Below are 27,506 nucleotides of genomic sequence, written 5' to 3' on the forward strand. Positions count from 1 at the left end.
ATCAGTATGTTTCTTGTATCCAGTGCACATTACACAAGCTAATCTGAGCCACAGGTACTGGCACATAGCAGACTTTCCCACACGTGCTTGGAACTTTGACTAAGGCCGGGATCACACATGCGAGAAACACGGTCGAGTCTCGCATATTAATACCCGGCACTGCCGCCGGCACTCAGGAGCAGAGCGTGCAGTTCCATGTATTGCTATGTGGCTGCACGCTCCAATCCGAGTGCCGAGTATTGACATGCGAGACTCGGCCGTGTTTCTCGCATGTGTGATCCCGGCCTAATATTATCACGCTGATGATTGACATGATCTACTTATGTTCATGCTGTGAGATTCATTGGCCTTACCGCCAACGTGCCCCTTTTGCATTTGTGCACTTAGGTTCATGCATCATTGTCCACTGTCTCCCCATGCCTGTTATTTGTATATTCTTCTAATAAAGTTGTTATTCTTTCACTTGCAAATGGACTTTCTGGTCGTTTCTGGTAGTTCCTACCCCTCCTCATTCTCTACGTATGACGGCTAGGCCGCATTTCTGTCCAGTTCTTATGCCAGCATAATTTTGAGCCACATTTTAGGTACAAAGATATATACTGATATCCCCAATATGCTGCAACCATTCATGAGTTCTTTTCATAAAAACCTTAGCTAGTAGTTTCCTATCTACTGGGAGGACAGAGATTGGCCTACATGAGTCAGATTTTGACATATCTTTCCCCGACTTTGGTATTAAAACTATTATGGCTTCATTCGTAGAATCTGGAGGGAGCCCTTTTCTTGTTCCTCCTTAAACACTAGTGATGAGCGAGTATACTCGTTGCTTGGGTTTTCCCGAGCATACTCAGGTGTCCTCCGAGTATTTTGGCGTGCTCGGAGATTTAGTTTGTTTCGACGCAGCTACATGATTTGCGACTGCTAGACAGGCTGACTATATGTGAGGAATGCCTGTTTGTTAGGGAATTCCCACATGTATTCAAGCTGTCTAGCAGCCGCAAATCATGCAGCTGAGGCGACGAAAACTAAATCTCCGAGCACACCAAAATACTCGGAGGACACCCGAGCATGCTCAGGAAAACCCGAGCAACGAGTATCCTCGCTCATCACTATTAAAGACATCTAAGAGCTTTAGCATCAGTACCACTTTATAAAATTCTCCTGGGAGGCCATCGGCACCAGGTGCTTTCTCATTTTCCAATGTTTGTAATGCATCATCTAGTTCCTTCAAGTCCAGGGGCTGATCCAAAGCCTCCTTTATAGCTCCAGACAGCCTTGAAAGAGTAATTCCATCTAGATAAGAGGTGATATCTCCCTCCAAAACATTAGTCTTAGATTTGTACACGTTCGTATAATAAGAATGGAGAAGTTTAATAACCTCATCAGTCTCCGTAACCGCCCATTTTCTAATAATTCTTCCAAGAGTTGTTCCCTTCTCACCAAGCTACTTGCCTATTGTCCAGTAGTCCATCCCAGCCTTGTGGATGTCTACAATTAGGTCCCTGGTGGTTAGATAGCTCTTTGGTCTTGGCCATGGTGGGGAGGTTGGATTGTGATTGATTGTGTGTGGACAGATGTCTTTTATACAGGTAACAAGTTAAGACAGGTGCAGTTAATACAGGTAATGAGTGCAGAGTAGGAGGGCTTCTTAACCCCTTAACCCCCAGAGCTTTCTTCAGTTTTGCGTTTTCATTTTTGACTCCCCTTCTTCCTAGAGACATAAATTTTTGTATTTTTCCATCAATATAGTCATGCAAGGGCTTGTTGTTTGCAGGACAAGTTGTACTTTTGAACGACGCCATTGGTTTTACCATGTCGTGTACTAGAAAGCGAGAAAAAAATTCCAACTGCGGTGAAATTGCAAAAAAAAGTGCAATCCCACACTATTTTTTTGTTTGGCCTTTTTGCTAGGTTCACTAAATGCTAAAACTGACCTGCGATTATGATTCTCCAGGTCACTACGAGTTCATAGACACCAAACATGTCTAGGATCTTTTTTATCTAAGTGCTGGAAAAAAATTCCAAACTTTGTTTAAAAAAAAAATTGCACCATTTTCCGATACCCGTAGCGTCTCCATTTTTCGTGATCTGGGGTTGAGTGAGGGTCTTATTTTTTGAGCACCGAGCTGACGTTTTTAATGATATCATTTTGGTGCACATGCAATCTTTTATTTTAAATAATTTTTATTGAATTTTCTTATATATTGGTGGGTAAGTAAGGGAGAAGAAAAAGGGAGGGAGGGGAGGGAGGAAAAGGAAGGAAAGAAAAGGTATGATAAAAACTAGAAAACCATCTTTTGATCGCCCATTATTGCATTTTAATGCATTGTCACGGTGACCAAAAAAACTTAATTCTGGCGTTTTGACTTTTTTCTCACTACGCTGTTTAGCGATCAGGTTAATCTTTTTTTATTGATAGATCAGGCGATTTTGAACATGGCGATACCTAATATGTGTATGTGTAATTTTATTTTTATTTTATTTTCAAGGGGGTGATTTGAACTTTTATATATTTTTTTTATATTTTTTAAAACACTTTCTTTTTACTTTTGGCATGCTTCAATAGCCTCCATGGGAGACTAGAAACAGCTATAGCCCGATCGGCTCTGCTACATAGAGGCGATGATCAGATCGCCTCTATATAGCAGAATTACTTGTTATGAGTGCCGACCACTGGGTAGCGCTCACAGCAAGCCAGCATTCACAACCATAAAGGTCTCCAGGAGACCTCCGGTTGTCATGCCAACACACCGGTGGCCGCGATCACATGATGGGAGTCACTGGTGTGCATATTTCTGGAGCGATTGCCGGAAGCGCTTGTTAAATGCTGCTGTCAGAGTTTGACAGCGGCATTTAACTGGATAATAGCTGCGGGTGGATCGCGATTCCATCCGCGGCTTTTGCGGGCGCATGTCAGCTGTTCAAAACAGCTGACATATCCAGGGAAAGATGTGGGCTCACCGCCGGAGCCCACATCAAAGGGAGGGAGTCCAAAATCAGCGTAAATGTCCGCCTGATGATGGAAAGGGGTTAAAGAGAAACTAACTGGTCTGTGAGAGCCAGAATTCTTGCTGGTTGGTAGATGATGAAATACTTATTTCATGCAATAAAATTTTATTTAATTATTTAAAAATCATACAATGTGATCTTCTGGTTTTTATTTTTAGATTCTGTCTCTCACAGGTGAAGGGTACCTACGATAAAAATTACAGACCCCTCCAATTTTTTGTAGGGGGGAAAAACTTGCAAAATCGGCAGTGTATCAAATATTTATTTTCCCTGCTGTACTTCCTGTTTCTACATAGAGCAGAGAAAAGAGAAGAATTTACTGGGTAGAAAGGCAAAATGAGCAATTGTAAATACACACTACCATATAATATGATGATTGCAATACATTAAAAAACTTTGTTATTAGAGCTTCTTTAATCAACACTGTGACCATTCTTGGCTGGTATAACGTAGAAAGCCATTGTGTGAGCTGGGCATATATTTTTCAGAATGTGATCTATCAATTTACTAGTAAAAGAAACTTAATAGAGATGTGAGGAACTCTTAGTTTTCAGACCATACAGTGGATGTATCTACTTTTTGTAGGTCATAGTTCTTAAATTCTTTTGCTGCTTACTAGTCGGCTTACCCTCGGGTCCACCATGCTGTAGTCTTCCATCAGACTCTCTTCAGCAGCCCCGGTATCCATTCGAAAGACGTCTGATCTTGCAAAGTTTGCTAAAGAAAGGAGATACAGTAAGTATTCTATTATACAGTGGCATGTAAAAGTTTGGGCACCCCTGATCAAAATTACTGTTATTGTGAACAGTTGAGCAAGTTAAAGAAAAAATTATCTCTAAAAGGCCTAAAGTTAAATATACAAAACCCAAGAGAAACAAAATGATCATATACCCTGCTGTAACTAAATAAGTAAAAAAAAAGCAAAAGTGCATTTAAATAACAGAGGGTTCTTAGTAAACACTGATTTTGGTCAGCAAAGCATTTAAACCATTCTTCCATAATATCCAGCTCAAGGAACGAGGGTCCTGATACAGATTGAGTTTAACTCTGACACATGGTAAGGTTTTTAATATTAGACATCTTAGGACCGTCATGAGCTGAGTCACATTGCCAATGGTGGGATAGCTTTTATGCTTTTTTGATCACAACAGTATTTACTAAGAACCCTGTAAAAAAATAAAAATATATACTGTATATATAGTGAGACAGTGACCGGCATTGTTGTAAATGGCCGGTATATGTCCCAGAGGAGAAGGTCCTCTGCGTTGTAAGCCTGAAATGTTGCTCTGGGACCAGTAGTTCTATGAGTCTTGGTTTTGTGTATTAGGGAGCTTACAGGGTTAGCCGGAGAGCTGGGCGGGACTGGCTAACCACACACACCTCCCACCTATGGGGGTGGTTTCAGCTACATAATGTGACTGGTTTGATCACATGATCTGTGTTGTAACGTCCTGACAGTTCTCTGTGTGTTGGAAGGTCCTACGAGTGGACCGGATTCCTGAAGAGCACATGGTGAGGCCATGGACCTGGATGGTCTCTGTGTTGGAAGGTCCTGCGAGTGGACCGGAATCCTGAAGAGCACAGGGTGAGACCATGTACCCGCAGAGCCGGTGTCGGCTAACTGTGGTGGGGAAGCTACCGTCCTTCTGAGGGTCTGGACTGTCACGTTTGGCCTGTGGAACCAGTCATCATCCAGGACAGTGATCCCAGTTAGGCAGCTTCCCTAGAAATCCAGGACTGACAAGGAGTCAACCTGTGGAGCGGAGCTCCTGGAAGGTAACCCAGAATATGGGGGACTGTGTGCACTGACAAGGGTCAGTTAATGAACTGTGCGGTCACCTACAGCAACTGGACGAAGTGAGGTCCAGCATGTTTAGAGATTGCAATCTAATGTCGTGTGGCATGGAGTAAAGTTGTGAGAGACATTGGCATGGCATGCGGTTGCCCACGGTAACTGGACAAAGAGAAGTCCAGCATGTTTAGTGACTGTAAGTTAAAGCCGTGTACTGTGAAGTGCTATGGGCTATGTGGTAGGTCTGTGATGTGTAACATGGCCCACAGTGGTTTATGAGTGTAAATAAACAGCATGGACTGTTTGAGTGGAAAAAACGTTCCAGTGTGTCTTAATTCCATTGCCAAGCGAGTGTCCTCCAACACATTCAGTAAGCACTATCTTACAATATATATTTCTTTTACTTTTTAAAAATTACAAAAAGGAAAATGGGCCGATGCAAAAGTTTGGGCACCCTTGGAGATTTTTGTGTTCTGATAACTACAAATTAAACTATCAAATAAAGACTAAGTGATGGAAATCTCCCAGCTTTATAAAAACCCGGCCTCCTCTAACCGTGGGCAGCATGGTGGCTCAGTGGTTAGCGCTGCAGCTTGGTGGAATCCCACCAAGGACAACATCTGCAAGGAGTTTGTATGTTCTCCCCGTGTTTGCATGGGTTTCCTCCGGGCACTCCGGTTTCTTCCCACATTCCAAAGACATACTGATAGGGAATTTAGATTGTTAGCCCCATCGGGGACAGTGATGAAAATGTGTGCAAACTGTAAAGCGCTGTGGAATATGTTAGCGCTATATAAAAATAAAGATTATTATTATTATTATAACCTTGTGCCAAAAAACAGCAGCCATGGGTTCTTCTAAGCAGCTGACTAGCATTCAGAAAATGATAATGGTGGAGGCCCACAAAGCAGTAGAAGGCTATATGAAGATAGCAATGCATTTTCAAGTTGCCCTTGCCGGGGTTCGTCCGCGCTAGACCACAAGGAATCAACCGAAGATGCTTGCATTTTCGGTTGGTTCCTTGTGGTCTAGCGCGGAAGAACCACCGGCTTTTCTCTTCTCTACTGTTTTATCTGCATCCCGGGATCTGCAGCGACCAAAACTTCCTTAGGTGGTTGTGACCCTTCACAACCACATCAGGTGAGTGGATTACCTTTGTTAAACATGCTGGTGTCCCTCATTTACCGCCTTAGTGCACTCCCCCTCTCTTTATTTTTTGCAGTTTAATTCAGAAATGGCAGTTAACAAGAACATTGGATGTCAAGATAAGGTCTGGAAGACCAAGCAAAATTTCAGTGAGAGTCAAATCAGAACCCCTTCTTGACTGCAAAAGACATTCAGAAAGATTTAGATGAGTCTGGAGTTGTGGTACATTGTTCTTCTGTTCAGAGACACCTGCACAAATATGGCTTTCATGAAAGAGTCATCAGAAGAAAACCTCTCCTGCGTCCTCACCATAAAATTCAGTGTCAGAAGTATGCAAAAGAACATCTAAACAAGCCTGCTGCATTTTGGAAACCAGTCCTGTGGACGGATAAGGTTAAAATAGAACTCTTTGGCCACAATGATCAAAGGTACAGTATGTGTGGAGAAAAAACGACACAGAATTTCAGGAAAAGAACATCTTGCCAACTATTAAGCACTGGGGTGCCTCAATCATGTTTTGGGGTTGTATTGCAGCCAATGGCACAGGGAACAATTCACAGGTGCAGGGAAGAAAGGATTCAATGAAATTTCAACAGATTCTTGATGAAAACCATAACACGATCTGTAAAAACCTGAAATTGAAAAGAGGATGGCTTCCACAAATGAATAATGATCCTAAACACACGTCAAAATCCACAATAGACAGCCTCAATAAGCACAAGCTGAAAGTTTTACAATGGTCCTCACAGTCCCCTGATCTGAACATCATTGAAAATCTCTGGCTAGACCTCAAAATAGCAGAGGATGCAAAACTATCCAGGAATCTCACAGAACTGAAAGAAGTTTCCAAGAAAAAATGGATGAAAATCCCTCAAACAAGATTTCAAAGACTTGTGTCTGGCTACAAAAAGTGATCACAAGCTGTGATACTTGCAAAAGAGGGTGCTACTAGGTACTAACCATGCAGGAGGTCAAAACTTTTGCATCTGCCCTTTTTCCTTTTTTGTAATTCATAAAATGTAAGGTAAAAAAAATAGTGTGTGTGTATATACACTCACTGGCCACTTTATTAGGTACACCTGTCCAACTGTGTGTTAAGACTTAATTTCTAATCAGCCAATCACATGGCGGCAACTCAGTGCATTTAGGCATGTAGACATGGTCAAGACAATCTCCTGCAGTTCAAACCGAGCATCAGTATGGGGAAGAAAGGTGATTTGAGTGCCTTTGAACGTGGCATGATTGTTGGTGCCAGAAGGGCTGGTCTGAGTATTTCAGAAACTGCTGATCTACTGGGATTTTCACGCACAACCATCTCTAGGGTTTACAGAGAATGGTCCGAAAAAGAAAAAAAATCCAGTGAGCGGCAGTTCTGTGGCCGGAAATGCCATGTTGATGCCAGAGGTCAGAGGAGAATGGGCAGACTGGTTCGAGCTGATAGAAAGGCAACAGTGACTCAAATTGCCACCCGTTACAACCAAGGTAGGCAGAAGAGCATCTCTGAACGCACAGTGCGTCGAACTTTGAGGCAGATGGGCTACAGCAGCAGAAGACCACACTGGGTACCACTCCTCTCAGCTAAGAACAGGAAACTGAGGCTACAATTTGCACAAGCTCATCGAAATTGGACAGTAGAAGATTGGAAAAACGTTGCCTGGTCTGATGAGTCTCGATTTCTGCTGCGACATTCGGATGGTAGGGTCAGAATTTGGCGTAAACAACATGAAAGCATGGATCCATCCTGCCTTGTATCAACGGTTCAGGCTGGTGGTGGTGGTGTCATGGTGTGGGGAATTTTTTCTGGGCACTCTTTGGGCCCCTTGGTACCAATTGAGTATCGTTGCAACGCCACAGCCTACCTGAGTATTGTTGCTGACCATGTCCATCCCTTTATGACCACAATGTACCCAACATCTGATGGCTACTTTCAGCAGGATAATGCGCCATGTCATAAAGCTCGAATCATCTCAGATTGGTTTCTTGAACATGACAATGAGTTTACTGTACTCAAATGGCCTCCTCAGTCACCAGATCTCAATCCAATAGAGCATCTTTGGGATGTGGTGGAACGGGAGATTCGCATCAGGGATGTGCAGCCGACAAATCTGCGCCAACTGTGTGATGCCATCATGTCAATATGGTCCAAAATCTCTGAGGAATGCTTCCAGCACCTTGTTGAATCTCTGCCACGAAGAATTTAGGCAGTTCTGAAGGCAAAAGGGGGTCCAACCCGTTACTAGCATGGTGTACCTAATAAAGTGGCCAGTGAGTGTATATATATATATATATATAACCTTACATTTTACACACATTCACATATACAAATTTGTTGGCCTAAAAGACAAAGGAAATTTGTCATCTTTAATTTTAGGCCCTTTAGGGATCTGTCTATGTTTGAAAAAAGGAGAGAAATAAGCGGGCATAGGGTGATAATGAACGGTACGGATGAGAATGGAGTTCTTGAGTTGCCGATCTGAAAACGTTGTGATTGTCACAACCCCAGTAATTGCCCATGAATATGGCAGCAGTTGCAGTCTCATTGGCAGGTGAAGGTGAACCCTCTTTTGCATATCGATTAGTAGAGAAAGGAGTTTGATGTTTCAAAGCAGAGCGTGCTGCTGTAGAGAGGAAACACTTGGAAATACTAATTGCAGACTTTTTATTTGTAAGCCTTTTGTGCTGGCAATTTTTTTAAAAGCAAACTTCATAGAACAACGTTCTACGTACATACGTACAGTAGTCTGTGGTTCTAGGAGTTTGTTTCTGTTGTAAATACCCCCTTTTTTTCTGATCCTTGTGAAGTTTTTTCTTTTGTTCCTGCACCTCTATGTTCCTGAGATATGGCTCCTTCTCCCCTGTACGTAATTCTGGTCTGTCAAGTAGACATGGTCATCAAACCTTAAAAACAAAAAACTATACGCCAGACCAACACCCACAAACTGAAAGGGGTATATGGATATAGGAAGGAGTATATCTTGCAAAAATATGAAAATCAAAGGAGAAAATGCACTACTCATAAATCAATAATAAAATACAAAACTTTATTAGTAAGAGCAATGAATTAAAATACAAGAGCGGCAGTGGTAACTGACAGGCAGGTAAACGGTTAAACACCAGGTAAAAAAGGCATCACATACACCCGGAAGAAGGCACAGAGCCGAAACGCGCGTTGGGGTGGGTAGGATTACGGCGCCACTAGGTAATGTTTTAGGCTCCTTTCACTTTTCCTATTTTGCTGCTTGGTTGTTATCAATTGTTAATAGGCATTTTTATGCAACACTGTTTTTTGTACTTATGTATATGGACATTGTGTCCTTCATTGACTGTGCTTAAAATGCCTTTGTTACTCATTGTATGCACTGTGCACTTTTTCCAAGCCTTATGTCCACATGGCTTATGTGATGCCTTTTTTTGCCTGATGGTTAACCGTTTACCTACCTGTCAGTTACCACTGCCATCCTGGTATTTTAATCCATTGTTCTTACTAATAAAGTTTTGTATTTTATTATTGATTTATGAGTAGTGCATTTTCTCCTTTGATTTTCATGGTCATCAAACCTTCTCTGTGGACATCTTCTTGAGGACCACGTCCAGTTGACTATAAATATTGATATGCAGGAAAGAGGGGGCACATCTCAGGAATGAAGAGGTGCAATAACAACTAAGAAACAAAAGAACATTGGCATTTACACCAAGTAAAAAAAAAAATCCTGTTTATGTCAAGGAACGGGTTCTCCTCTGGACATTAGTGGTCCCAAAGCTCCGAAATATTTCTATTGTAATCCAACATAATATTGTCATCCATCCAAACATATAATAATATTCAGATAAAAATAATGAAAAGTCGGTATAATAAGTTTGCGATTTCTGTATCACAGGATGAACATTAGCAAAGGGTAGTAAATCCTCCGTATTACCGCTGCTAGGACTGACGGGCAGGATGTAGGAGTGGGGTTCATATATAGTCAGGAAGAGAAGCCCAAATACAAATTGTCTAGGGACACAAGACTGAAGAGTAGTACCTGGCAGAAGTATCCCGGACTCCTTAACTTTATGCAGTAATCCTGGGTAGCTATATCGTCCCGTATTTGCACCGGAGTTGATGTCATCAAGTCTCCCCTTGCTGGAGTCCGAGCTCAGTATGGCCTGAATCGCCTGAACCATAGCCACACAAAGCAGGACTGTATTAAACATCACGATTGACGATATCTATATAAATGGAAAAGTATGCACAATCTAGTTCGGATGGCTTTAAATAAATGTATGTTAATATATGTACAAAACACAGAAGAGCCCTGCCTACTGCCCCCTAGTGGGCATATACCCTGCTGGGGAATGGAGAAATAACAGGAATGTCATTTGTAGACATAACATGGCCGGTGATCTTACTCCACACTGAAGCTAATATATACTGGTGCCATTATTGTAAATCTACTTTGATGATTCTGTACTGATTTTTCATACATCTTTTGGTTTAAAGGACGCCCATCTGCACAGACTGACTGTTCAAACCAAGCACAGGCACTCAGTGCACCCATGTCTATCCATACTGTTCAGTGCTCCTTCCCACCTGCTTGATTTTCATCTCTCTTGGCATTTCTCTGGCTCTTAAAAGCCAGACCTGTCAATCAAAGAAAAGGGGGCGGAGATAGAGGGAAAACAGGCAGGTGGGACGTTGCACTTAAATATTTGTCCCCGCCGTGATGTTTGAACAGTCAATCTGTGGTGACAGAGTCCTTTTAAAAATAAAACCAACCATTTTTACATGCTTTTTTTTTTCTTGCATTTTTTTTCATTTGGTTTATATTCATGTTATATTATCCGTAACTTTTTGTTGTGTTTTTAGCAATACAAGTCATGCGGTTCATAGATCATATGATTCTAAACGTTAAAAAAAAGCCTCCAAAAAACCTGACACACAATAAAAGGAGATTATCAATACATTCATGCTGCTCAAACCACGGGCAGTATGAGGACACGGTCAGACGGCCGTATAACATGGATGATGATCATATCGCAATGCTTGAACTGGACGGCGGCTCTCCTGAGCCATGCCTGACAGCTTGTATTAATATTTTATGTAAGGAGAGCCGCCAGCCGATCCGTACACTGTGATGCAAGCGTCGTCTGTGTTACACAGCTGTCTGACTGTACCCTGAAACAGAACATGCTTGCACAATTGTTCTACCCTCAGACGATCAATTATTCCAGAGAAGACATAGTTTGAAAAGTCAGCCGGGGACAATAGAGAGAGACTAGTTCGGGACAATCCCCAGCCAGCAGGTCTCTCTGTATGTAGGCAGAAAAAGGAGATGTTCCAGCTTCAGAAATTGTGACGCGTTTCGAACATCCATTACATTTTTTTGTGCTTTTTTTAAAGAACGCAATGGATGTTCGAAACGCGTAGCTGTGTCTACACTCATGATGGAATATCTTTTTTAGTCCAATAAATTTTGCAATTTGTGAAGCTGGAACATGTTTTTTTGCTTACACAAGTGGTCTTTTGCAGTTCCGTGTTTCCAAGGACTCCTGAACTGGTCCATCTTCTCTCTCTTTATGTACACACATGGGAGAGACCTGTCAATCACCTGGTGTGGAGCTGGGAGAAGCCAGATGGGGGCTGCATCAGACTAATCAGGTATAACGCTAATGTCGGCGTCCCTGCGTGTCCTCTCTCGCTTCTCCAGGCAGGGACGCCAACATATTCACCACCTCGGCAGCACAGCCGTATCCTTGTTCCCTGTCGTGGTTCCCCACTGCATGCCACGCAGATCTCTTGGCAGCACATCAAATGCGCACATGAACCCCCCCCGATTCGTAAAGGGGCAGATTAGAACTGACCCCAGCCAATAGCTAGGAAGCATCAAGTATATAAGGCATGCTCCCCTGCTCTGAGGTATCTGAGCAATGTTTCCCTATTTAGTAGTGTTGTGCAACTAGTGAGTTGCCTAGTCCCTGTATCCTGCGTTGTAGGAGTCAGAACCTTTTCCTATATCTCGTGTTGTGTAGTCCTGAACCCTGAAGCCGCACTTGCAATACCTGAATCCTAACAACTCTCCAGGGATACCTTAACCCTGAAGCCACACCTGTAGCACCTGAATCCTGACACCACTCCAGCGATAGATGAACGCTGACACTGCACCTGCGGTACTTGACACCGCCCCCCGAGGAAGCGAAAGCGAAACATGCGTCGGGGCCTCGCCATGACGTGCAGGCAACTACATATGTGTAAAAGGAGCTAATATTCTTTTGTGTTTCTATTGATTGCCCTTTTACTATTCGATTTGTTTACATTTTTATGGTTCCCTGGCAAGACATTCCTTATGGTCTGATGTTACTTACATCTTAATTACCGGTTACATGCACTGTTGTGTTTTGTCCGGACTAATTGAATGCTCTTGTTTTGTGGGATATACCCATTTTTCTCTTCTTGCCTATTTGTGTATGTTTGGGGTATTTGGCATTTCAAATACTATGTTATCAACTCATTACATCGTTCCCTAATTCATTCATTTTTATTATGTAGGCACTGTCGCACCATGGTTGCATCTTTGTCCACTGATTTTTGTAGTTCCTTTACCACATGTGTGGGTCTATTTGTATGTACATTTGTATGTCCTCTGTGTGTGTACATTTAAATAAAGCTCTTTTTTCACTTTGGTATAAACAGGTCTAAGAACTATTTACGTGATTTACCGCACATATATTTGTTTGACTTTGATATGAGTGATGTAAGCTCTCACTTGTTCTCTTTTGTCATTTATAATATATGGAGAGTATCTCTTTTTCAAAAACATGTTCTTTACACTCATCTTTGATTCTCGCTATGTTCTCACCTGCGGTACTTGAACCTGACACAGCTTCTTGGTACCTGAACCCTGACACTGCACCTTCGGTACCTGAGCCTGACACCGCTTCTTGGTACCTGAACCCTGACACTGCACCTTCGGTACCTGAGCCTGACACCACTTCTTGGTACCTGAACCCTGACACTGCACCTGTGGTACCTGAGCCTGACATCGCTCTTGTGGTAACTGAACTCTGAGGCCGCTCTGGCAGTACCTGAGCCTGACTCCGCAACTGCGATACCTGAGCCTGACACTGCTTCTGTGGTGCCTGAGCCTGACTCTGCTCCTGCGGTAACTGAACCCCGGAGCTGCTTTGGCGGTACCTGAGCCTGGAGCCACATGAGTGATACCTGACCCTGAGGCTGTTCCCTCGGTCCCCCAACCTATAACCATTCCGGCGGTACTAAAACCAACACCAGTGACTGTCCTGGTTAGCCTTCCAGAGTCTACACTATCGAAGCTTGTTCCTGTAGCCGAATCAGTCCTGCTAGTGATTCTGAGTCTGTGTCTGTGCTGCCCAGTGACCAAAAACCTGTGTTGTCTGAATCCTGTCAGAGACTCTGAACCTGTGTCCGTGTCTGTGATCTTGACCCATGGGGTCAGCACTTGTACTGGGGACTGCCTAGGAGTGGTACCTGGAGGCAACCTGTAGCTCAAGTCTAACTCCACCATCAGGCGCTCTAGCAAAAACCAGGTAGCCCATCTAGCTACACCTCTCCTAGGTAATCCCGCCCTGTGGCACAGTGCGATAACGATCCACGTGTGTGACATCAGGTCTCTCTATGCTTTCCTGCCGGCTCTTCAAGCTATGTTTTCTCTGAAGCAGCCCAGCATTTCACAGTAAACAGTTCCTGGTTATTGGCTGCAGTCACATGAATCTAATGACAGGTTCCCTTTAATTAACACATCATGCACTTTTTTAACAGATGGAAGGAAATAAGGAATATTTCTAATGGGAAAATGCAACAAACTACCCCCAAAAATGTCACACCTAGTGCCTTGCTTGTGTAAAAAAATGTATATTAAAGATTCAGTTTTATGCAAAAAATAAATAGAAAAAAAAACCTTAAAGATAATCTGTTAGCAGAATTTCACAACCCAAACTATTTATATGCACACTTATCTCTTACACAGACAAGTCCAGTGATACCTTTGCATGGCCAGTCCGTTCTTCCATTACTGAGAAATCAGCGTTTGCACTAATAAGCCAATAAGCCAATGAGGCTGAAGGGCTATTTGTAGATTTGAAACCTCTGTCACTCCAGCTCTATTCCCCATCCAGAGCCACCTCCTCCTGATTGACTGACGGCACTTTTGCATGAAGTCACACAGAATGGAGGCTGTCAGTCAAGTAGCAGTAGACGGTGCTGAGAGGGGAATAGAACCGAAGTGACAGAGGCTTCAGATCTACAAATAGTCCTTCAGCCTCATTTGCTTATCAGTTCAAACGCTGTCTCTCGTGTCTGAACATTCTTGCTGTTCTAAATTTTGTGCTAGCGCTGTCCCAACAGCGAGCGGCGCTTGATCACATTAATCCCACGGTGAGTTTCAGGAAAATGGCGCATGCGCAGATTCAGATCTCAACTCAATGACAAATTTAAATCTGCGAATGCGCAAGCACCAGCGCCATTTTACTGAATCAAACCACAAGATCGATGTCACAAGCGCCGCTTCGCTGTTAGGATGGCACCATATTTAATATTGTAAAAACATACAGACACCAGAGGCAGCGGAGGGGCCGTGGAGGAGCCGAAGACCCTTAAATCAGCTGAGAGGAGTTCAGAAAAAGACAGATAAAAAAGGTTACAAACTCCCTTTTAGGACGTCACAGCGACCGACTGATGGATTCTCAGTTAACTCATTTGCAGACAGCAATAGAGAAGAGTATATACTGGAGAATGAAAAGACATGTATTTAGTAATCATAGTAACTTACATGCACGGTGCAGTCACCAGGTAAAGCCAAAAGATGATGGTACAGCCAAGCACCAGACACTTATATAGGGGGAGAACGTTGGTCTATTGTGGTGACGAGTGTGGACGAGTAGGAGGATGCTACTTAATGGCAAACTGCGGAGCAGATTAAGGAGTCATTTATAAATTCCACTCAGAAACCATAATATTCATTACTTGTCATTTATGGTAAAAGCTCCCGTAGCGGCTCATTTATCCTGATTGCATCTGCTGTCACTGTCAGTCGACCACATAATGTTTCATTTGGTCATTAGTTTGTTTTGACTTTGTGATGGATAGTGACTCGAGGACATTTGTACCTACAGATTCCTGCTTCTGTTTTAATTTTTGATCAGATAGGATCTATGGGCATAGCCAACTAGTACTTAAAGGCAATCGATCACCAGATTTTTGCATTTTTGCCATGACATCTCAGAGTAGAATAATGAATACTATTTGTTAGTTATATATGGAGATGGCCACTTGTAGTTTGCGCTTGTTCACATCTGGTTTTTGTTTGGAAGTGACGGACAGCCTTTGATATTTACACCCATTTACTGTTAGAGGAGTCTGGCCAGAAGTGGTTTTCGACATAGAAACAAAACCAAGTGACTCAACTATGAAAAAGAACAAAGGAACTGGGGTGCTGAGAAATGGCAGGAGGTGCTCTGGACAGAAGGAAGTAAGCAAAGAGCTGGAGAATGGCATAATAATGAGATTCTCAAACTCTGTGGCAGGGTTGTGGGTGGCCAGTGGGCAGGGCTGTAGGCGGCTGGTTGGCAGGGCTGTGGGCAGGGCTTTATGTGGTGCTCCGCTTACATATTCATCTGTATGGGCTTATAACAGGTCACTAATCCCTCTCTGACCTGCCCCTTTTTTACTTATCGCATAGAATATTGTGTGGAAAAAAAATAATAATATTCATCAGGCATGCACCTGCGCTGTGGCGTGATACAATGGATAATATGCATTTATTCATTTATGATTTAGTCATATTGTTTTATTGGGAGGAAAAAAAATATCTTCATCAAAATGGCACCGGCAGCTGCGCCTGCGCAGTAGCATCTATCTGATCGCCAACAGATGCCACTGTGCAGGTGCCGCCTTCGGCGCCATTTTGATGGAGCCCAAAATTTTTTTCTAGCAAAATGACACCGGCGCCTGCGCAGTAGCATCTATCACATTCCATTGTATCATGCTACAGATCCTGCCTGATGAATGTTATTTTTTTTCTTTTACACACAAAATTCTATGTATTGTGTAAAATAGGGTGCAAGTCACTTAAGGATTAGTAAACCCATACAGATGCATATGTAAGCAGAGCACCACATAAAGCCCCGCCCACAGGCTGCCCCGGAGCACGAGAATATCATTAACTGAAAACTAAAAATGTAGATTAAACTACAACCACAGGACGGAATTCATCAACCAAGGTATCATTTTAATCAGTATAACAGCGCCAACCTGAAACTGTCTGTAGGTTACTGTGTGCAATCCTGCTGACAGGTTCCCTTTAAGGCATATACAGTGGGAAAATAAGTATTTGATACATTGTAGATTTTGCAAGTTTTCCCACCTACAAAGATTGGTGAGGTCTGTTAATTTTATCGCTCGTACACTTCAACTGTGAGAGACAGAATCTAAAAATAAAAACCCAAAAATCACATTGTATGATTTTTACATAATTAAATTGCATTTTATTGCATGAAATAAGTGTTTGTTCACCTACTAACCAGCAAGAATTTTGGCTCTCACAGATCTGTTTTCTTGAAGAAGCCCTCCTACTCATTACCTGTATTAATTGCACCTGTTTGAACTCATTACCTTTGTAAAAGACACCTGTCCACACAATCAATGTCACTGCAACATCTCCACCATGGCCTAGACTAAAGAGCTGTATAAGGACACCAGCGACAAAATTGTGGACTTGCACAAGGCTGGGATGGGCTACAGGACAATAGGAAAGCAGCTTGGGGAGATGACAACAACTGTTGGCACAATTATTAGAAAATGGAATAAACACAAGATGATTGTTAATCTTTTTTAGTCTGCGGCTCCATGCACGATCTCGCCTTGTGGGGTAAGAGTTATTCTGAGAAAGGTCAAGAGTCAGCCCAGAACTACACGGGAAGACCTGGTCAATGACTAGAAGAGAGCTGGGAACACAATCTCAAACATTATCATTAGTAACACACTACGTCAGGGTCGGACTGGCCATCTGGCAGTTCTGGAAAATGCCAGAAGGGCCTGTCTTGTTGTGAGCTGCCTTGTCAATTACGTTGTTAACAGAATCGCTGATCTCAAGACCAACACTGTTAAGAGTTGTGACGGAGCACAAAGTCGCTGACTCCGTCACTAACTCCAGCAGGCCACGGGTATCATTAGAAATATTGGTCTTGTAGTAAATCTTGCTTTCCTCCATCCAGGGTAATATTAGTAATATATCTCCATCTGGTGCTTGGGGATGGGGACAGCATGGGCCTGTGTGATTTCAAATGCCAGGGCTGAATTTCAGCCCCTGTCCATACCTGCACTACGTTGTAATGGATTAAAATTCTGCAGGGAACGCAAGGTTCCCCCTGATCACACCAGCACAAGTCCAGGCCCGTTTGAAGTTCACCAATGACCATCTGGAATATCTAGAGGAGGCATGGGAGAAGGTACTAGAACTTTCTGGTATTAATACTACTTTCCACGCTTGCAGGCAGAAGAAGAACAAGTGTAACCCCAAGAACACTGTCCCAACCGTGAAGCATGGTGGGGAACATCATAATTTTGGGGATACTTTTCTGCAAAGGGGATAGGACGACTGCACCGTATTGATGGGACAATTTATGGGATAATGTATCTCAAGATTTTGGCCAGCAATCTCCTTCCCTCTGTTTGAGCATTGAAGATGAGTCGTGGCTGGGACTTCCAGCATGACAATGACAAAAAACACACAGCCAGTGCAACTAAGGAGTGGCTCCGTTATAAACATTTCAAGGTCCTGGAGTAGCCAAGCTAGTCTCCAGAGCTGAACCCAATAGAAGATCTTTGGAGGGAGCTGAAACTCAACGTTACCCAGTGACAGCCCCGAAACCTGAATGATCTGGAGAATATTTGTAAGGAAGAGTGGGCCTAAATCCCTGCTGCAGTGTGTGCAAACTTGGTTAAGAAGTACAGAAAACACCTGACCTCTGTAATTGCAAAGAAAGGTTTCTGTACCAAATATTAAGTTCTGTTTTTCTATTGTATCAAATATTTATTTCAAGCAATAAAATGCAAATTAATTATGTAAAAATCATACAATGAGATTTTCTGGTCTTTATTTTTAGATTCTTTGTAGGTGAGAAAACTTACAAAATGAGCAGTTTATCAAATACTTATTTCCCCCACTGTATACATAAATCACACATTTCTATGACCAAAAGTCAGTTTTATGAGCAAAAGATTCTAGCTGAAAATCTATGGATATAAATTATAATTTGCCAAGAACAAAATAATATATGAACTGTCAATGGAAACCTCCTGACTTACCCCATTAATTAAAGTATGAATTTCATCACGGTGTAAGATGCCCAAGAGAGGTAGTCGTGGGCGAGACCCTGACACCGCGTGTCTAAGTTTCTTTTAATCACAGGCCCGTTAGCCAACACAACAACAGCTCCAGTAGTTCTGAAGCACATTCCACAAGGTCCCTCACCTGTCTTTTAAGACAAGGGTGCAATTAATACAGTTTTATCCCGGCTCGATCCTCGAGTCATCTTTTTCCATTCCTTTCCCCCCCCTTTTGTAAACAACAGTACCTTTAAGTTGCACAGTCCACAGAGACAGAAAGGAGTTTCCAGCCCTTTAAGAGTTCACAGTCCCACAATCCAGTAGGAGGGGGGAATAAGCAAGGGGCAAACCAACCTTCAGCAGTCCGTGGCTACTACAGGCCCACCTGGCCTTGAGGGTATCTTGAACAGTCCCTCCGATTCCTTTTAGGAAAAACACACAGGCCTTCTGGCCACAAAGGTACCAACAGTCTTCCAAAAATAACAAAGGCGAGGTGCCTTAAACTTTGTTTCCTAAGACTCGACTGGTCCCCAGCCTTTAAATAGGGATTCCTTCAAACTTGACCCCTCAATATAGTCTGTCGGACCAACTGAGTAACTGCAACTGTGCAGAGGGCACCTTGGTCACTGCTCAGGTGTCTCCTGGCATTTCTCTATCTTCTTCCAGACTCCTCTTGGGTAGAACCAAGCCACTTCTAGATGAAGTCATCACCGGAACTTCATGCACATCTGAATCAGGCTCCCAGACTGAAATAAAGGCTCAAAGTCCTTCCTGGAGCTCCTCTACATCTTCCTCCCCTCAGCATACCACTGCTCAATGCTTTGGAGGAATTCACCACAGCTTCTTTGGGTTGACAGCTGAGTACAATGCAATAGTTGCTGACCTGCGTCCGGCCTTACTGAAAGCGATGCGGCTTAATCTTGCCTACCCTTCTACACTTGGCTCCGACTCTTCTTGGAGCGGACACAGACTCTCTGATCTCCTGAGTAGTGTACACTGCGTGTCTCCCTTCAGGCTGAACCACAATAACTGGGGACAGTAGTATCTCCGAAACTACTTGATGGCGGTAATCAAGTCCCCAGGGCAGACAAAAAACACCAAATCCTCGCCAGGACTCGTCCACTGCGTACGGGTCCACATATTGACTCTCACCACTCATGCCCTCCATCTCCTCATCATCGCCAATGCTCTTTTGCCATGCAGGCTGTGCTCTTGCCTCACGATCACTGTGTGTCATCATAACTGATGCCTTTCCCAGCTCCTTACCTCTCATGTGCTGGGACAAAAATGGCGCTGGTCGCTGTCTGACTACGCACTTCCTGCTTGTCTGACTCCACCTCTTTCAGGGCTGGACTGACGCGCCACACTTCAGCCGTGTCCCCTTCCATCGTAATCTTCAATGCAGTAGCCCACATCTCACACTGCGCCACACCTTCATCCGGAACGTATCTTCTATTCCAGGCTGACCTCCGATCACTGGCCCCATCCTTCTTTGGGCAGTCAATCGTGAGGGCTGAACATCTTTTTGCACTCTCAGGCGCCGTCTATCCCCAGGATAGGCGACGTTTCTTCTCTTTACTGCTGCTGTCGCCATCTTAGAATCCATGTTTCGGTCTGCCGTCTTGGGCCGCATGTATTCCGGTGCTCTTCCATCTGCGCCATGTGACATATCATCCCCGCTTTCATTGTGCGAGGGAGTTGCATCCTGCCAACTACGCCAAGTGTGATGCAGGGACCTGGATGCAACGTACAGAGATCACAAGGTGGAAACAGCCAGGGGTTGATGTATTGGTATTTTTATACTGTGGTACTTGCAGGTACGCAGGATGCAGTGAAGAGTCGCGAGACGATTTGGTGCTTTCTATAATAACGTTTATAGGACTAGAGGGAACTTTCCTCAGTCATGGCTTGAACAACAAAAGGGGTAACAAGGGTTGCCCTTGCAGGGGCTCTATACAAGCAAACACAAACGGGGTAAAACACGACTACGTCCGGCAATAGCTGGTCACTATAGGGCCGCGGTATGGCCGACTATGGGTCCTTAATTACATACTGTAGTCAACTTTGCTGTCCAGACGTCCCTTGCCGCTCGGGATGGTGGTCTTTCGGCGTAGCAGTCGCTGGGCCCAGTTGCTGAAGCGTTGAAGTCTTCACTCGCTCCGGTGCTCTGATGACACTGGAGCCCCACAGGCCCCGGCGGAGTCCTTGGATGGATGGGCCGCAGCCCCCGGACTGGGGCAAGCGGCAGCGATGTGGGGTGGCGAAGGGCAGGCCACCTGCGCAGCTAATGGCTGCGACGGGGAATCCGCGGCAAGCAGAAGCTCGGCCCTTGCCGCGGACCGGAGCGGGACAGTGGTGGCCGCCGACAGAATGGTACTTGCCGCAGCCACTGGTGAGAGCAGGGCGGCTGCGGGTGGCAGGGAACAGGCCGCAGCCGCGGGCTAGAGCCAGAGCGAGGCGTCCACGGGCAGGAGCGGGGCAGCAAGTCTCGGATGATCGTCTTGGCGCCATCCTACTGGAGTCCTCAGTGAGCGGCTTCCCTGGTACTGGTAAGTCGCTCTAGCTTTCAGTCGCTCCCACGGTCTCCTGCTGCCTCTGTCCCGGTCTGCTGACTCATCATCCCGGGAATTCCCTGCCCCCTTTATACTGGTCCCTCCCCCAGCCCATCTGTCTGTCACAACGGTCCGTCCCCGAACTCTGTCCCCCGGGAATAGTTTCCCCCGGAACCTAGATGACAGCTCCCTTGGTTCCGGCCCAGACGCTTGACGGGGGCCGTTCCTCCCACACTCCCCCACCCTGTATGCTCGCCAGTCCTCGGGCAAGGGTTTTTGTAGACTCGGGTTAGTTTTTTGGGATGACAGTCCATGTCACTATACGAACTGGTCCTGTTCGTAACATTCAGGGGGTTTGCCAGCTGTTGACCACTCGGAGCATCGAAGTTCAGGTGTAGTAGAGTTTTCTGGGGTGGTAGAGGGTGGTCGAATAGTTGGTTCTGGTGGGATCCCCGTGTCTACTGTAGTGACACTACTGGGGTGACCCGCAGATGAGACGGGGAAGTCCTCTTCGTCATCCAGGTCCCAGACCGTGGGCGGGGGGTCAGGGATCTGAGGAGTCGATTCGATCCGCGGGGGATCAGTAGACGTACAAGGCTGTAACATGTTACGGTGCACAACCTGAGTGAGAGGCGCGTTGTTTCCTTCAGACTGTATTTCGTACACAGGCCCTTCGGGGCTTATCCGGCGCAACACTCGGTACGGGTTCACCTCCCACCGTGGTTCTAACTTGTTTTGGGGACGTTGATCAAGTACGAGTACCCGATCCCCAGTCTGAAAGTCAATGGGTGGGGGCAGTGCTCCCCCCGGGTGTTCTAGATCCTGGAGCTTTGTATGGACGATTCGGTGGAGGGTCTGCAGCCGGTGCCGGTGGTTTCGGACCCACGAGGATACCCCGGTCCAGGGTTGGGGTTCCTCCGGGTTCAATTCCACTTCCGTAATCCCCTTGCCTTCCCGTCCGAACAGCAATGAGTAGGGGGTGTAACCAGTCACTCGATGCCCCCGATTGTTATATACCCACACCAGCTCAGGGACATATTCAGGCCAGCGGGTCTTGCGGTCGCTCTCCAGGGTGCGCAGCATTTGGATTAATGTACGATTGAATCGCTTGCAGGCTCCGTTTCCCTGCGGGTGGTAAGGCGTAGTCCGAGATTTATCGATACCGTAACGATGATGTAGCTCTTCCATGACTTTTCCTAGGAAACATGCTCCTTGGTCCGAATGTATTCGTTGCTGACAGCCGTACACTTGGATAAAGTTTTTACAAATCGCATAGACGGCCGACTCCGCTGTTTGGTCTTGGGTGGGGGTGACCATGGCAAACTTGGTGAAATGGTCCACCATAACGAGACAATGTTCATACCCCTGATAGGCAGAAGCTCCAGAGGGGCTGATGTTACTATAGTCTGCACCGGGGCTCTTTGCGCAGGGGGTTTAGCGAGCTCGCACGGGCGGCAGGTTCGGCAAGCTTCTGCTACAGCAGCGTGCAAGCGTGGGTGGTACACTATCTGCTGCAAACATTGTAAAGTCTTTTGAGCACCAAAATGGGCCCCCTTCTCATGGGCTTCCCAGGCCAGTTGGTTGAGATGGGCTCCGGGCGCGATCACATGCCATATCGTAGCTGACGTGGTTCGTGACATGGCTTTTCGATATAAAAGTCCCATTTTGATGATGAGCTTTTCCCACTTGCGCAACATCAGCCACATATCTTGGGTCAAAGTCTGTCTCTGTGAGCCCGTGGGCAATTTACCGGTGGCTACCCATTGGCGCAGGAGTCCAACTTCTGTATCTTCCTGTTGCTGCTGAATCCATTTGTCGCGGGGTTGTTCCAGTATCCCTCCTAGGAGTCCCGGATGAGGCGCTTCTTGCGTGTTGACTGCAAGCGCGGCGGCGGTGAAGGCTAACGGCGTCTCTTCTGCTTCTAATTCGTCGTCTCGATTTCTCCCTGGGGTGGTGTGTCTGATTCTGGAGAGCGCGTCGGCGTACACGTTTTCAGCTCCCCGTTTATAGATAATCTTATGATTGAATTTGACTATCCGAGCCACTCACCGATGCTCTAGGGCCCCCAATTTGGCATTCTCCAAAAGGGCTAACGGGTTGTTATCAGTCCACACTACTACTTCGGAGCCCGCCAGGTACTCTGCGAATCGCTCCGTCATTGCCCACACTACTGCGAGGATCTCGAGCTTAAAGGAGCTGTAATTGTCTGGGTTGCCTTCTGAGTCGTGCAGCGACCGGCTACCGTAGGCGATCACTTTCTCCCGGCCGTCCTGCACCTGTGACAACACAGCTCCTAGTCCCTGGAGACTCCCGTCGGGTTGCAGGATGAACGGTTGCGAGAAATCCGCATATGCCAATACCGGGGCGTCCGAGAGGGCAGCTTTGAGATCTCGAAACGCATTTTCTTGCGGTTGCTGCCACTGGATCTTCCATCCATTCGCCCCGGCGGGAGCCCCTTTCAGCAGGTCTTGCAGGGCTCTGGCTTGGCGTGCAAAATTCTTCACGAACCGACGGTAGTAGCCGGCCAACCCCAAGAAGGCCCGCACGTCTTTCACCGTCTCGGGGGTAGGCTACCCCTGGACGGCAGCGACTTTTTCCAGGGATGGTCGGACACCCTCCGCTGAGACGATATGCCCCAGGTATTCGATCTGGGTGCGGAACAGGTGGCATTTCTGGGGCTTTACCTTTAATCCATACTTCTTCAGCCGGCCGAGCACCTGCCCCAACCGCCTCAGGTGGTCCTTGAACGTGGAGGAATAGATGATAATATCGTCCAGGTATATCAACGTGGCTTCAAAGTTGAGGTCTCCCAGACACCGCTCCTTCAACCGCTGAAAAGTTCCTGGGGCGTTGGCCAGCCCAAACGGCATCCGATTGAACTCGAACAGTCCCATGGGAAGGATAAATGTCGTCTTGGCTCTGTCTTCCTCCGACATCGGCACCGGCCAGTACCCACTGGCCAGGTCTAGAGATGAAAAGTACGTCGCGTTCCCTAAGGCGGACAGAGACTCTTCTATGCAGGGCAGTGGATCCTTGATGGTGCAGGCGTTCAACTTCCGATAGTCCACGCAAAAACGCAGAGTGCCATCTTTTTTCCAATCCAGGACAATAGGGGCCGTACAAGGGCTCTGGCTTTCTTGTATGACCCCCTGCCGGAGCATTTGGGCTAATAGAGTTTTCACTTCCTGGTATAGTTGTGGTGGTACATGGGGGACGCTCCTGCCATGGGGATCCCATGCGTGATGGCCATGGTACATCCAAAGTCGTCCTCGTGGCTGGCGAAGACACTGTAAAATTGTCCAAGAAGTGTCTACCTAGAGAAGCTGGGCTGGCGCTAGGCCGGAAAGTTCGGCCCGCATTCTCTCCAGGATGGCTCGACCTTTCTCTTGGGCCGAGGATGCGGCAGTCTGTTGGGTTCGTACCGTTACTGCCCAGGGATCTCCGGCCACCCCGGGTATTGCGAGGCCCCCAGGGCCCGGGATTGTAGCCAGGTTGGCCGGGCGCGGGCTCCGTTCTCTTCTTCACTTCAGCCAGCTCGCCCCGGATACTCTTCAGTTCTTGTCTCATTTCCTCAATCCATTGAGGTTCTTCGACAATGCTTACGGAAGACTCCATGCTCCGGGCCTTCCCCACAGGAGCCGTCATCCCCTGCTCTTGCTCTCGTACCCGGGCCTGACTCCCCACTTCGGAGAAGACTATACGTGGGTTCACTCGGACCTGTTCCCGCAATGCCTGCTTGATTAGCGGGTCCCGGAGTCCAGTCACTAGCAGGTCATGCAGGGTAATGTCGATGGGCCCTACCCCTATTCCGTCCTTCCTTTCTATGGCGGTGTATAGCTCCTGGAGGGCGTTCATATACTGGGTGATGGTCTCTCCCTCCCCCTGCATCCGACTGAACAACCGGGTTCTCAACTCCCCCACTTCTGTTGGATCCCCGTGGGTCTCTTCCAGGATCTGCAAGACCCTGGCGAAGGTGTTGTGACATCCCGGGGGTCTCAACATTACCAACTTCCGGGCTTCCCCATCTAGCGCCATAAGGGCCACCTCAGCCTCTAAATCGGGGGTCATGGGGTGCATGCGGAAAAGGCCCCGCATACTTTCTGTCCAGCTCCACAACAGCATATCAGAGCCAGAAAACCGGGGCAAGTTACTTAGCATAGCCCCCAGGGAGATGCTGGAGAGGGGGCCCCCCATCATCAGTCGCACCCGCGGCCCCACTCTGATCAGGTTCACCGCCGTCTGCGCTCGGAGACTGCATCCTGCTGACTACGCCAAATGTGGTACTTGCAGGTATGCAGGATGCAGTGACGAGTCGCGAGACGATTTGGTGCATTCTATAATAATATTTATAGGACTAGAGAGAACTTTCCTCAGTCACGGCTTGAACAACAAAAGGGATAACACGGGTTGCCCTCGCAGGGGCTCTATACAAGCAAACACAAACGGGGTAGAACACGACTACGTCCAGCAATAGCCGTTCACTGTAAGGCCGCGGTATGGCCGACTACGGGTCCTTAATTATATAGTCAACTTAGCGGTCCAGACGTCCCTCGCCGCTCGGGATGGTGGTCTTTCGGCGTAGCAGTCGCTGGGCCCTGTTGCTGAAGTGTTGACGAAGTCTTCACGCGCTCCGGTGCTCTGATGACACTGGAGCCCCACAGGCCCCAGTGGAGTCCTTGGACGGATGGGCCGCAGCCCCCGGACTGGGGCAAGTGACAGCAATGTGGGGTGGCGAAGGGCAGGCAATGATAAGTTATAACTTCTAAACAACTAGGGTTAGTAAATATGCAATTTAACAATATAGAGAATTATAACAGATTATGAACAAGCTAGAAAGTTTCTCAGTACTTAACGTTTGTGGTGCGCCCAGTCTTGGGAAACACCACGTGAGTTCTCACTTCCAGCTATCAACTACGGTACTGGGGTCAGCTGGGACTAGGATTACAGGTTGGGAGGTGGCCGGGTGGTGCGCGGAAGGCTCAACGGGCTTTAATAGACTACGTCAGTAAGGGACTTGCGGCCTAGCAGGAAAACCTGGTGACCCCCCGCTAGAGCCAAAGCTTCAAGTGAGAACACATGTGGTGTCTCCCAAGACTGGTCACACCACTAACGTTAAGTATTGAGAGATGTTCTAGCTTGTTCACAACCTGTTATAATTCTCTATATTATTAGATTGAATATTTACTAACCCTAATTGTTTAGAAGTTATCGTGATATAAAAATACTAATATATCAACCCCTGCTGTTTCCGCCTTGTGATCTCTGTATGTTGCATCCAGGCACCTGTATTACAAAAGCAAAATGATTCTGTGAGTTACTAGTGTGTATGTCCTCCACATGCCTGCATGCACTCCTGATGAGACTGCAGTTGATGATCTCAGGGACCCTCTCCCAAAACTGGTTCAGTGCATCAGTGATCTACTGGTCTGTGTTTGGTGCTATGATTCACTGATAGTTAATGTCCCAGAGATTTTCATTTGGAGAATGTGATGGCTAGACAACAGGTACGGACTGGGACTGAAATTCAGCCCTGGCATTTGCAATCACCCAGGCCCAAGCTGTCCTCGTCTCCAAGCACCAGATGGGGATATGTTACTAATATTTCCCTTGAAAGAGGAAAGAAAGATTTACTACCAGACCAATATTTCTAATGCTACCTTGGCCTGCTGGGGTAAGTGACGGAGTCAGCGACTTGGTGCTCCGTCACAACTCTTAACAGTATGGGTGTCTTGAGAACTCCGACTCTGTTAACGTTTCAGACAAGGCGGCCCACGACCAGACAGGCGCTTCTGGCATTTTCCAGAATTGCCAGATGGCCAGTCCGGCCCTGCTAGACAATATTATCAGTGTGTCTGCCATCCAGGAACTGCTTACACACTCTGGCTACATGAGGCTGGGCATTGCTCAACACCAGGAGGAATCCAGAGCTCACTGCACCAGTGTAAGGCCTCTTTCATACATCAGGTTTTCACCGTCAGGCGTGATCCGGCTCTTTTGACAAAAACCGGATCCGGTGAAATGCAATGCCGGATCCAGTTTCCCCCCCATTGACTTGCATTTGCGCCGGATCGCGCCGGATGGCCATGCGTTTCGTCTGGTTTTCGCCGGATCCGGCAATGTGTCGCAATCCGGCGTCTGGAAAAAACGGCAACTGTAACGTTTTTTGTCTCCGGCGAAAAAGCCGGAGCCGCCGGATCCGGCGCGTCCGGCTTTTTCACACAATGAAAGTCTATGAGCGCCGCAATGCGCCGGATCCGGCGAAAGCCGGATCCGTTTTTTTGGGTCTGAGCATGCTCAGTAGCTCTGCCCACAGCACACATATATAAAACCATGACAGTGGGACCCTCAGCCACACCCAACATGCCACCCAAGACAGGAACCAGGCGCAGGAGAAGGCAGGAGACCACTGCAGCACCATCAGCACCACCACCACCCCAAATGGAGCAGCAAAGCGAACATGCTCAACAACGGGAAGGGAGTCCACCAGCAGATGAGAGACGGTAATTATCAAATCCCCCATTCCTCAAAACTAGGGCCATGGAATATCAAGATATTCATTGGCCCTTTGTTTCTCTTTATTCAACAGCCGCCCAAGAGATGCAGCAGCAGCAGCACTGGCAGCAGCAGCAGCACCACCCACAGGCATGGAGTCTGGCCAGCAGGAGGA

General features: G+C 46.4%; 1 protein-coding gene across 1 annotated transcript in view; it reads right to left on the reverse strand.

Annotated features, from left to right (window-relative positions):
- Positions 1 to 14,845, reverse strand: part of AGRP (agouti related neuropeptide) — a 24,761-nt gene extending 9,916 nt beyond the window's left edge. Inside the window, exons 1-3 of the mRNA XM_073576207.1 lie at positions 14,731 to 14,845; positions 9,970 to 10,156; positions 3,638 to 3,726 (exon numbers count right to left, since the gene is read on the reverse strand). Coding sequence (XP_073432308.1) covers positions 3,638 to 3,726; positions 9,970 to 10,141 — 261 coding nt within the window. The 5' untranslated portion in view covers positions 10,142 to 10,156; positions 14,731 to 14,845. The remainder of the gene's footprint in view (positions 1 to 3,637; positions 3,727 to 9,969; positions 10,157 to 14,730) is intronic.
- Between the last annotated feature and the right edge of the window lie 12,661 nt (positions 14,846 to 27,506).

This window comes from Dendrobates tinctorius, unplaced genomic scaffold (genome assembly GCF_039654945.1).
Source record: "Dendrobates tinctorius isolate UK_male_01 unplaced genomic scaffold, ASM3965494v1 ptg000047l, whole genome shotgun sequence".
In the NCBI taxonomy this organism is placed as follows: Eukaryota; Metazoa; Chordata; class Amphibia; order Anura; family Dendrobatidae; genus Dendrobates; species Dendrobates tinctorius.